Source organism: Wolffia australiana, chromosome 8, assembly GCF_029677425.1.
Source record: "Wolffia australiana isolate 7733 chromosome 8, ASM2967742v1".
Lineage (NCBI taxonomy): Eukaryota > Viridiplantae > Streptophyta > Magnoliopsida > Alismatales > Araceae > Wolffia > Wolffia australiana.
The window spans coordinates 18207207-18220445 of record NC_135842.1 but is presented as its reverse complement, the minus strand read 5'-3'; the positions used below and the strand labels follow the sequence as shown (position 1 = coordinate 18220445).

General features: G+C 38.5%; 1 protein-coding gene and 1 non-coding gene across 2 annotated transcripts; one reads left to right on the top strand and one right to left on the bottom strand.

The window, feature by feature from the left end:
• Positions 1-2422: 2422 nt before the first annotated feature.
• LOC144707254 (small nucleolar RNA SNOR75) lies at positions 2423-2500 on the bottom strand. The gene has a single exon (XR_013582419.1). It is a non-coding gene; the product is annotated as a small nucleolar RNA SNOR75 (small nucleolar RNA).
• A 7713-nt stretch (positions 2501-10213) lies between these two features.
• LOC144706470 (cytochrome b6f complex subunit (petM)) lies at positions 10214-11053 on the top strand. The gene is made up of 2 exons (XM_078579437.1): positions 10214-10371; positions 10449-11053. Exon 2 carries the CDS (start codon positions 10452-10454, stop codon positions 10821-10823), a length of 372 nt encoding a protein of 123 aa, XP_078435563.1. The 5' UTR covers positions 10214-10371; positions 10449-10451; the 3' UTR covers positions 10824-11053.
• The last annotated feature ends 2186 nt before the right edge of the window (positions 11054-13239 follow it).

Here is a 13239-nt window from a genome sequence, read left to right as displayed (position 1 = left end):
AAGTGGTACAATAATTTTCTACTTAATGCGCTAGAAAATGAAAAACTACATTTTCTGGATGAAAATCGTGGTAATAAACCCATTAAATACTTCAATTCGGTCAAAAAAGTCGCTTTGCAAGGTTAATTGCCAGGAATGAGGTATGATAATTTGGATGAGACTTGTAAGTTGTAAATATCCAACGGTCATATTTAAAGAACATATGAAATTTTCGGGAAACTTATTTTATCTTATATAGATCTGTCACCAAAATACGATTAATGCTTTGTAGTCACATGTTTTTGGTCTCTGAGATCTTGACAGTCGTTTAGGCAAATATTATGAAGATACCTTCAACCTTGCTGACTAGGCAATGGGTGTCGTTTAAATTTATTGGCTAAATCGCAGTGGCATAATCTTCTCACGGCAACAAAATGAGTCAATGAACTAAAATGAAAAGTTATTTTAACATACTAAATGCTTTATTTGGATATGTGATATCCACCACCTATATGTGATGTTGTCATCTATACCCTGAGATGAAAATGGATGCTGATATCGGAATGGATATTGATATCTGATACATGTACAGTCATAACCAATATTCATCTGATATCCAAATATCGGTTAAGGAGAACATCTAATTTCCCCTTCTGATATCCAGTTCAACATTCATCCCCATATGGGCATCAGGACTGGGGAACACTATTTGCAATTCAATAATAGGGCTGAAAAGGGCAAATTAGGCTGCTCCATTTGTCATTCTAGTACTCCATAATGCATATGAATGCTATACAACGATATACACTCTACATGGCATATCCATTGGTATAACTTTATTAAATGTATAATTATGCTTATCGATATCAGTTACTTGTATTTATTATCCGTAACTCATATATTGCCAAAGACTTCAGGGATAACTTATAGAGCCATCGGTTTCAATTCAATAGATTGAAACCGATGTGCAGTACAGGACTTATAATTCTTGGAGTTGTTTACTGATTAATATGTATCATTTATTCAAGCTTTTGCCATTTCTTGGGTTCAGGAAGAAGAGAATATCCTAAATTCAATATTAAGGTATCGATAACTGAGTTAAATTTTATGGAGAAGATCAATTTGCATTATCATATTTTAGCACTGAAAGAGGCATCACTTCGATTGAGTTCTGATCCTGATTTTTCCGAGATGAGATTTACTTCAGTAACTGAGTACAGTAATTTTGATTTACTTCTGACAATGGAAATTTGTAAAGTACGAATCATACATAACAAAGATGGAAACTTGGAAACTTCTGACAATGGAAACAGTATCCTATCTCGGTGCAAATTCATTTGTCCCTGACACCTTAGTGGTGGCTTTGTTGTGTATAGAGCATCTCCTACATGAATATGTCGTGTGTCTTGGGGTCTGGTCGAAAATACTATCGGTTTATCTACATTTTCATTGATTTTCAGCTTAATATTACTCGAATTCGTGTCGGCCTCCTAATCTTGGTAGTATCAGATGTTTCCAAAGCTTTTCTCCATTTTTCATTTCTAGCCGATCCTTCAACAGGCCATTTTGTTCGTAATCCTCGATTTCAAACATTACGACATTCTGACTAAACCTTCGCGGTTGAATGAATCGCTACCTCGCACTAAAAGTCTTAAATAGACATTGCCATTTCGATCTTATCTAATGAACTCAAGGAGAACCAGCAATCGACTCAGTGATAAATAGTATATCGCTAATTTTCAATCCTATGCTTCAACTGAATTGTCTTATCATATTGTCAAAACCTCAAATAAACTTGCAAATATGTTGTATTTAAACTGGGAAGTATTGTGCGATACCAAGGATCAATGGAAAGGATTAGCCGGAGTGAGGCTTGTTTTATGTAGCTAGTATGAATCATTACAGTAATCTCATAATATTCAGTCTGTAACCATGTACTCGTGCTGCAGAATCACCGATTTCCCATTGACTTATAAACTCCTTGCCGCGAGAGTTGCAACATATTCCAAAAGGAGACGAATTGCATTCTACTGATACAACCGCTGCATATACATATATGTTTATATATATGCTATCCATAAATTAACAGCTTTGGGAGAACTATGATGCGGCGAAGAGATCGTGGTCGAAGCCCGCCCATATTGGCTGGCATCTGTCAAGACATAGCCAGAGCGGAAAAAATTCCGGGCAATTGTTGGGCGACGAATACTGAAGGCATTCAGAATGAGTAGGAGGTATTGCTCAGTCACCAACAATCAGACGTTATATACAACATCATCAGCATGCCTTGATCAGCCCAAAAACAAAAAAATGCAAAAAAAGAGAGCGAAAACAGAGAGATTCGCGTCTAAAGAAAACCGATGGGATCGGTAAAAAAGGCCAAGCAAGAGGGAAACTATAACCGCAGCAAAGGGGTTAGCTATTGAGCACGAACAGATCGGATATCTCTCAGACAAATGCCTCGAGTAGTCCTCACGGATAAATAGGACTCGTCATCTATAATTTGTTATCGTCACCGAGATTCTGCTCGGAAATGTGTAACCCTAAAAGAAGAGGAAATGAAGAAGAAGGTAACCTTGACGACGGAGATCGACGACAGAAAACTACTCTGAATGTGGGAAAACCTGTGAATTTATAGGTGGAGAAAGCAAAAGAGATTAGGGCTCCGTCAGACGATCCTCTGACAGTATGGCTTGCGAAGTAGGCTAAGTTCGTTTGGGCTTTTTGCGCACTGGACTCCCCGTTAATGTTAAAGCCCAAAAATATTGTCAGCCCGATAACATGTTCACTGGATCAATGAAATAAACCCCACCACACAAAAGCTTTTTCAATGCTATTCCCACTGCTTCGGAATCTGACTCTTCATAGGTTATGCAAGAACAACAAAGAAGTCAAAATAAGGTCCATTCATGCTGAACAACAAAGAAGTGCTTTATCCGCAACTAAAGTCGCGCGTCGCGCCTTCCGAGCCTAAGATAGATGTAGTGTACGAGGATTTTGATTTTTAAGTAATAAGCCCCTTTGACATATCTTCATCTGCAAAGAATTCTCGACATGAAAACCCAGAGACTTTGGGCTTTTGAATAGGAAGAAACGTTACAAAATGACACTTTTTTCTCTTGAAGATGCTGAATAAAAATTAAGATTTTTTATGTGAGTAGGATGTGCTGATCAGTAGAGCAGTTGGACGAACGACGATTAAGGATGGACGGAATGGGACTGAACGGAATTCCGTTCAGTTGTCCATCCATAACATTTTAGTCAGTCAGTTCCATCATCAGTCTGTACTTATTCATCGTCACAACTCTATCATTAGTCCCATTCCGTCATTCGTCTAATATAGAAAACGGAGCTGATGACGAACGAATGGATGACGAAGTAGACTGATAGGGTGAAGGGAGAGAGAGAAGGAGGGGTAGTGATTGAGAGAGAGGGTGAGGGAGAGGGAGTAATCAAGAGAAAGAAGTGGTATTATACCTAAACGTCAATCAGGTTGATTCAAGTCACGGTTATATAAGTGATCCACTGACCTGAGACACCAAGGACGTCTCGTGATTGGATGACTACATTTTGACTACGACTTACAAGCCTATAATCATGGGATGCAAACAAGTCATAGCTCAAATGTAGTAAGAAGCTCACAGAGATGGTCGAATGGTCAAGATGGGATCATCTGCCCTCGGCATAAGAGGAAATTGACTCAAGGAAGACGATAGAGAGAAATTCCTGGCCAAGATAGTGAGGATATTGGAGACGACATTCTCCAGTGATCCCCTTTACGCATCAGTACTAATTGAATGACGGATTATGGTTTGACGATAAACCATACCCTAATTCGTTTCGGTGTCTCGCGTGGATGATGGATTATACATATACGGTAACCAATGTCAGTAAAGGTTCCATGAGAGAGTTCAGCACTACTCAGTATCTTCTAGAGCACGAGGTGTAGCTTGGCACTCCACGGGCTTGAAACTTAACCTATCGATTGGGTTAAATCGATCCTTATTTAGTTAATCTATATGTTGATATAGATAATTAATAAGGTTGGTCAATTATTGTTATTGGACCATTGAAGTTATTAACTAGAATGATGCATGAGCCTAGAGGGTCACACACATGAGGTCATAAGGGCATTGATGGGCATATTTTACTTTATAGAATTTTTGAGAAAAAATTAAAGTAAAATATAAATAGGTAAGGGGCACTCATTTCAAGTACCCAGGCTAGTAAGATTTGAGAGCCCCTCCCTTTCTCCACTCATCCAAGGAGAGTGTCTTCATGGTGAGAAGATCTTCTAGATTTTCAAGAAGAGTTGAAGAAGAAGACGTGGAGATCTAAGCGCAGGTGATCATGTGGATACATCTAGAGGCTGGACACGTGAACGGCTTTAGAACAATTTCAGAATGGCAAAGTCAAGGGTGGAACGAGTTCCCCAAAAGGTACATTCAATTTTTGATTTAAAGGTCGATTATGAAGAGATCAACACACCTCCACATCCGTGGAATAGTGTTTTCAATGGATGAACCAAAGCACATAACCCAACAATAGAGAGCGATCGAGAGAGGGATATGGAGAGGAAGCGATCAAGAGAAAGAGAGAGAGGGAGAAGGAGAGGGGGCGATCGAGAGAGAGAGGGAGAAGGAGAGAGAGTGATCAAGCGAGAGAGAGAAGGAGAAGGAGAGGGAGCGATAGAGAGTGAGGGGCAGAAGTAGAGGGAGCGATCGAGATAGATAGAGGGAGGAGTGAGACAATTGAGAGAGACAGAGGGAGAAGGAGAGGGAGCGATCGAGAGAGAGAGAGGGAGAATGAGAGGGAGCAATTGAGAGAGAGAGGGAGACATAGTGATTGACAAAGAGAGGGAGAGGGAGAGGTAGTGATTGACATAGAGAGGGAGAGGGAGAGGTAGTGATTGACGGGGAGAGGGAGAGGGAGAGGTAGTGATTGACGGGGAGAGGGAGAGGGAGAGGTAGTGATTGACTGAGAGAGGGAGAGGGAGAGGGAGTGATCGAGCGAAAGAGAGAGAGGGAGAGGGATTCATCGAGAGAAAGAGAGAGAGAGAGAGGGAGTGATCGAGAGAAAGAGAGAGAGGGAGAGAAAGCAATTGAGAGAGAGAAATATTTTGGTCACCAAAACATCACCAGTCTGTTTTGTCATCCGTTGCGTCATATCCGTCTTCAATCATCCGTCGCAAATGATGGATGACTAATGATGGATGACTTAAAGTACTTCGTTTAGTCATCCGTCCTTCGCTCCGAATGAAGACAGATGATTGTTTTTTGAACGGACGGATGGCAGTCCTCGTTCATCCAACAGCTATACTGATCAGATCCATGAAGGGATCTTTTAACCCATATTCCTTGATCTAGAATCTCAATCGATCATTAGTCGTGTGATTGTGCTTTGATTGCCTTGAATGATCGATCAAGTGATTGAAGGCCCATGATCTGATATGAGAGATGATTGTGATCTGCAATCACTGATCGTATTGTCGATCTGATCATAGATCAATCTGATCAGTTTTGGATAACCTAATCAGGTCTAATCTGGTTCAAAATGACTGTCTATGTGATTTCAATTTAAAAAAAAAAACATAAGATATTGTTCTGTATGAAAACCACAACTTCCCTTGGATCAAAGTGAGAGAATAACCACTGGGATGGATTTTTTCTATACTTAAAAGTATTTATTGTATAATACCTTTATATGCAGTATACCAAAAAAAGTGTGGCAATAAAAAAACTCCATTCATATAAAAGATTAACCATTAATTTCATGCTCCTCATAAAATCCAAATGCCCTTTTGATCTATAAGCGATGACCAAACAAATAAATTCTGAATTTAAGTTGACAAACTTTCCAATTTAAAATTATGACGTTCTGAAATACCGTATACGCGTGTAGACACTATATAAATGCATTGTGTATATCCTCGTAGATGGTACATGGAAAAATATTATTGGGAACATGCAATTAACGACTTTGCTTAAATTCAGAATATGTAAACTGTCATTATGAAAAGTGTCGTGACTAGATCTAAGTCGTATAATATGTAAATACATACATATATATATATATGAGGGTAGAAAGATTTGCATTTATATAGTTAATGTCAAAAACATATATTTATGTAAAAATAAGTTATAGTGAGGAACATTATATCATTGAAGTTATGATAAATAAATCATAGTTTTCATATTATCTCAAATATTTCATTTGAAATTAAAATTAAATATTAGATTATAAATAGTAAAGTATTTTATGGTAACCAAAACAGACCATTCAAGTTTAACTCGTAATATTGACATTTTAATGAAAAGTTTGAATTTATATATTATCTCATCTGTAAATTTAATCAAAGCAAAATTCTCAATCATATTTTTCTCTCTTATTTTTTCCATAATCACAAATGGCATACGAATGAATGCCAAATTACACAATTAAAATTCAGTCAAATTAAAAATAAACCTAAAATATACATACTCATCTAATTCAAATGAACTAATTATGTGCAGTCAATTTTTCTTTATAATATAATTTCTTTTTGTTCCATGCACCTAGTTATATTTTACATCATATATATTCCTTAACACAACTGTATTTGAAGCTAAAATATTTATGTAACTAGTGTTATTTTTGCCATGCTTCCTAAATTACACTCCACAATGATTATTTCATAAAACTGTATAAAAGTAGTAAATAGAAGTCCTAGTCCCTGTGAACTTTTAATTAGTAAGTTTTAAAAATTAAAATATCTTCTGTTTATTTCAGTGAAAAAATGAGTTCGACATAATAAAAAAATATTTTATAAATTTTAATTTTCAATTGATTATTTTAATGGAATAAATTACATTTAATTGATTTTTATTAAACTTTTAGTTGGTCTATTTGATTTATTTAAAATTTAATTAATACACAGTTAGTGGCTTAGTTTTTAATCTAAGTTTGTTCTGAAATAAATTTAACTGAATTATCATAAAAATATCTAATATTAGAAAATATGCTATTTATTTGAAATGTTTTGGAGGGGAAGAGCTACATCCAGTGGCAAATTTTGGAGATGATGCTACTATGCTCCTGCATGAAGAGTGAGCTGGATCATCGATCATCAATATCTTCATCACCTGCAAGGAAGACAAAGCGAAATAGGCACATACACATTACTTTCATGGTTGTGTTAGTGTTGTAAGTCATCCCAGTGCTTACCATATGTTTAAATCACATCCAACAACAACATGGATCTGAGTGCAGTACCCATGCATTTGGGGAAGATAGATCTTGTTAAAGCCATGATCCAAATGTCAATAGTTTCTTGAAGTCACAGACTTTAATATGCATCCCCAATAGGTAACAATTTCATGTTTCGTGGAGAACAAACTTTCAGTTGGAACTCTGCTCATATTGACAGAACCCCAGTTATGGTAAGGTTTTCTAGCTTCTAAAATAAACTCTACTCCATTGATATTCACCAAAGTACCCCTTGAAGTTTTTTATTTTTGGAACTGTATGTGTATCCTTGATAAATGTGATCCTCTTATACACACGTATGTGTACACCCATCAATTCATACATGATACTTTAAGCTATTCATAGCAGAGATGTAAATTGTTAATGTTAACTTTCCCATATTATTGAGAAACTTTCTGAAATAAAATACATCATGTTTGAAATTACTTTTAAATAAAAAACATAATATTGATAATTCAAGAGAGGGAAAATAAATGGAAAATTCTATAATACAGTTTTTTTTTGTTGAGGAAAGAAATTATAAGTATGAAGATTGTGTAGAACTATGAAGAACCTATTTCCATTCATATTTGAAGTAAAAACCTAACGCCTCAAATGGTGGAAGATAGTTACTAAGTTGAAAAGAAATAGTATAAAACTAACTCAACAAGGAATAGGGTACGAAAGTTTTATAAAGAAATGACATTTCCAGCCATTGATCTGATAAAAATAATGACACAATGTGTCAGCAATATCTCACTCCAATCTGATAAACATTTTTACTGTAATAAAATTTTTGATATTTTTTTATCTATCTGAACATGATTCAATCTGGTAAATATATATCTAATTACTGGGGTTTCGCTCAATTGATCAATCTCATTGATCACTTCTTATCAACCAAACATAAATATTCTCATTTATTCCCCGGGTAGATAAATTTGACTCTGGTCATGAAGATCAATAAAAAGGGATTACTGTCACTCTCAAGCCCATACACATAATTTCTTCTGTTTATCTCTCACCGTCACTCTATCTCTCTCGTGTAAATTTGATAAGAGGCCTTTGCCTAGCTCATTAGTATTTAATGTGATAAGCATGGCTGTGTTGATTTTTTTGCAATCTCCCATTCTCTCATAGTTTCTTAAGATCTTCTCTCACATATCACTATTTAAAGTTGTCCTCACTTGTATCACTATAGTATGTTACATATAACTTATAATATCATAAGATTCAATAACATCATAATTTTTATAGTACCAAACAAATTTAAATATATCATACATATGTTTTATAGTATCTAAAATTAACTATGATAACATAAGCAAACATGCAAAGAACGTTGTCGAGCGATGATAAAATAAAATAATTTGATTTGATAAAGAGATGGATATTTTTGTCCTCTACGATTTAACAGCCTCACACTCTCCCATCATGTGGCCAATTTATTTGGAGAAAGATGAATGGTTACTTCGCTCTTACACAAAAGGGTTTTGGGATCACGTTTGGTTGGCCCGACTAACTCATGGGGACTATCTCGAATCAGCCAAATGTTAGTTCAGCTTTTATTCGAGTGAAGGCCCGATCAGCCTAATTCTATAGCGGGTGAGTACCTTGACCCACCCAAATAGGTAGTTCAGGTATTGTATCAACTTTTGGTTTGGTCTATCAGCCTAAACACTTGGGCTGATCAAACCATCTGACAAATGGATCTGATGAACTTGATCATATCAAGAAGGGAAAGCCACGGAGGCCTAGGGGCCGTTGTTGGCTAGTCCATATGGTTTGTGACTTGTCCTAGCCAATATGTCCGAGTGAGGCATGGGATTAAGTAGACATTTGAATTATTTGATATGCCACTATGACCTTATCAATAGTCATCGCTAGGGATCTGTCAATCCCTCATACAAATAAGCACTAATAATGTTATTTGAACTCATGCCAATATTGGACATGCTCATTCAACCTCATATATTCATATTTATGTCACATATTTAACAATTTTTAAGTTTACTTTATTCATACATTTTATATTATGTGATGTTCCTAAAATGTCTATCTCTATATACCGATATTCATATGATTTAGGATAAGGAAAGTAATGGCGAAAATAGGTGGCATATTATGAAGATACATAAAATGTGAAGTTTTACTCAACTCAATTATGTTTGATCGGTATAATTGTTAGGATTTTTGTTATAGTTTTTTTCAAATCTTTAGATAAAATTTTCTAACTTTTGGATGATCTCTTTTAAGAGGTTTTTGAGTATGTCAATAATTTCTTATTCTTTTTCATCTTCTTTTGACTTTTAATTTGATAATAAGCAAGTCCATCAGTAAATGTCTAACCTTGAGAAAGCAGTGAAAGCAGTGGTTCAGAAATGGATTTCACATTCGTACCATGACCCCAAGCTCCCTACGCCGTTGTACTATCAACAAGGTGCCATTCCCCCATTTCCCAGTTGATTTAGGATTTCTGCTTCTGAGTTGGTATTGTTAAAGTCACAATCAATACCCACAAAAAGATATACCAAATTTACCACTTTTAATTAATAAACGACTTTGGAATCAATGGTCGAGGATGGAAGCCACTATGACTTGTGATAAGCCAATTAAAGAATTCATAGGTTTAACCAAAGTAAATTTAAGCTTTTGTCAAACATATCTGGTAATTCAAATCCAAACAAATTTTAGACAGGTTTGGGTTTAGATTCATTTTCAGATACGGAACCATGACCAAGAGCATCATGCCCAAGAGATAGATACGAGCATATTAACAGATAGATACTTAGATATAAATTGATATTTGCATGGGTAGATAGATAAATAAACAGATAACCAATTAGGTTAGTAAACCAAAGATAAATCTATGGAGATAAAGAGTAGAAACGTATTTGAGGAAATGTTTGCGGTACAGGCTGAGGCCGGGTGAGACAGAGATGGGTTGTACTGCTTGGGGCGGCCACGGCCCCTCCCACCCCCTATCGTGGCTGACATTCAAAGGTGGGATCTTTTCGCTGGATATTGGCTTCTTTGCCCACCAATCATCCCCCCCAAACCTTATCCCCAGATCCGCCATACAAATCAAATCCCTCTCTCTCCCCTCTCTCTCCCCCTCCCCACACAACCGCCCGTGGAGAACGCGCCGGAGACAGATTTCCCCCGCCGGTACCTTCTTCCCCCCCACACGAGCCCCACCATAGCCATTGCCCATTATTGATCGTTTCCTGTTTCCTTCTCTCTAGGCAATGGCAGCTTCTCTCTCCTCGGCTGCAGTCTCGGCCGTGGTCGCCCCCCGCGGCGGCGCCGCGCGCCCGGCGATGGCGAGGAGGTGCGTCGGCCAATTGGGCTCCTTCGGCGGGCTCAAGGCTCAGAACAGCGTGTCCTCTCTGGGCCAGCACGACTGCGCCGACCGGTCCTTCGCCAGGGTGGTGAGCTCTCTCAGGCCCGTGGGCCGGGGAAAGGGCAAGGGCGGAGCGTTCTCCGCCACCGCCAACGCCGCACAGGAGATTTTCAGCATCGCCTCGATCATGGGCGGCCTCGTTCTCGTCGGAGTCGCTGTCGGGTTCGTCCTCCTGCGAGTCGAGGCGTGGGTGGAGGAGTCCGAGGCGGCGGAGTGAGAAAAGCTCCTTCTTTTCCAACCCGAGGATCCCGTTCTTGTGACCCATCAAGGAATTGCGATCCCCGGAGAGGAGCCCACATTGCCGCCGCACCCAATGGAAATTCCTCCCCTTCCCTTCTCTTCCCATCCCTTCACTTCTCTATGCGTTGCAGAAACTCTGTCCTCCCTCTATTTCCGGTTTATTTGTGGAAGATCAATGGAAACATGATCGTCGGCTATTTACCAATACTCCTTTTGTTGATCTGTTGCGCCAATCCCCTTTTTGAGTTGTAGATTTCAAGAGAAAGGAGCGGACTTATCGTGGAGTTGGACAAATCTATAGATTTGATCTGCGTTGACATTTCGTTTGTGAAACTGAAATGAAATTATTGATGTATGTTCAGGGTTGACCGCCTTTGGACGCAACAACCAGACTGATCCCACCAAAAGATTCCGAAGGCAGCACCTGAGTTGGCTTCATCAACCGTCTTCCGTCACGATCGGAGGCTAGAGGGGAGAAGAAGACGCGACAGAAGAAGAGTTTGGGCGTCTACTACTATGACTAGTTGTGCTCTCTCCCTCTACCTCTCTCTCTTCAGCTCTCTCCCTCTATACCTCTCTTTCTTTCTCTCTCTCTCTCTCGCTCTCTTCAACTCTCTTCCCCTCTCCCTCGCCCTCTCTCGCTCTCTCTTGCTCTTGTCTCTTCCTCTCATTCTATCTCTCTGCATCCTACGAACTTCTCTTCGTTCACAGGCGGTGGCAGCAGTTCTGACAACTAGAGAGAGAGAGAGAGAACACATGTTAAAGATAGGAATACACCTTCAACGGCTGAAACGGAAGTTCGGACATGACATGCAGCCTCATGATAACGTAGCATGGTGGTGCCCTTATCTGAAAGCGACTGCATAAAGGACATAAGTTCCCTTATTACGTTCCACTCTAAAGAACACATTTGGGGTCCATCACTATAAATGGACATGACAATGTACCTCTCAACTATACCTCGAGTTATGAAAATTCTTATTGTCTGTTGGTATACTCTTCTCTACTCACCTCTTCCTTCTCTTCCACTAAGAATTTCTATCATAGCATCAAAGCCACCACTCTTAGATCCCTGAGAATACTTTGAGTCAGATGAAGTAATCTTGCAACATCCCAAAAGGCAAAGAATGAGGTTCCCTGGCTGATTTCCCACACAACCGGCGCCCAGCTACATCCCAACTGTGGGTTTGAAGCTTACTCGACTGAACTATCCTTTATGGCAATGGTCTACTCATAGGGGATGGGCTTACACCTCACTCATAAGAGGCCTTCATTGGCCCCAGTCTTCTCTGATCCAGAGCACCTAGGGTGGAAACAGGACACTGCCATCATGGCCACTATAGTGTTGTCGATGGCTGACGAAATCTTGTTGATCATTCAAGACAATGATACAGCCTTTACAGCATGGGTCACACTCAATCATGAATTCTTTTCCAACTCGGAGTTGAGAGTAATAAAGTTAACCAACATACTTCACAATCTCCATCAAGATGTGCACAATATTGACGAGTTAATTCAAGATATTCATAATATAGCTACTTCTTTATGTTCAGTTGGATGCTAAGTAAATGAGCGCAACTTAAATTTTGTCCTTCTACTTGGGCTTTGGCCAAAATACCTAGCATTCTGGACTAATATCAAATCGGCTTATCTTTATCCTTCGACACAATCATCACAATGCTGCGATCCGAAGAAAACAAGTTACTATTTGACGAATATTTAAATTAAGAGCCAACCACTTTGGTGAATCATTAACTTTGGTGATAGATGAAATAAATTCCAAATCGATCACTACAACAAATCAAACTTTTGGTCACTTGTAGGGAACTTGTTCCACACTAAACTTACTCCTAGGGAGAGTGTTCTGAAGCTGTTCACATGTCTTGTCTCTAGAAGTATCCACACCATCTAGGGGCTCTTGGATCACCATTTCTTCTTATCCAATCTTGTTGATCATCCCACCATCGAGACTCTCAAATGATTGAGGAAGAAAAGAAGGAAGAAATAGGGTGGTACTCATCTGTGGGTGGCATGGGAGCTTGAAATGGGTGATCCTCCTCTATAAATGTTTTACTTACATTTTTTCATAAAAATTTCCTTAAATAAATATTATCCACCAATGCCCCTTTAATCTTGTGTGTGACCCTCTACCCCATGTATCAGTCTAGTTAATGAATTTAATGGCCCAATATACTTATGAACCAACATTATTAATTAACTATATCAACATATAGATTAATTAACCTAAGGATTGAAGTATGTTTCAAGCCCTTGAGGTGCCAAACTACACCTCGTGGTCTAGAAAATACATAGTATCGAATGATCTCTCCCGTAGAACCTTTGCCATCAAGCCAACCACCCTTCTATGAGGTGTTTAGGTTCATTAGAACTAA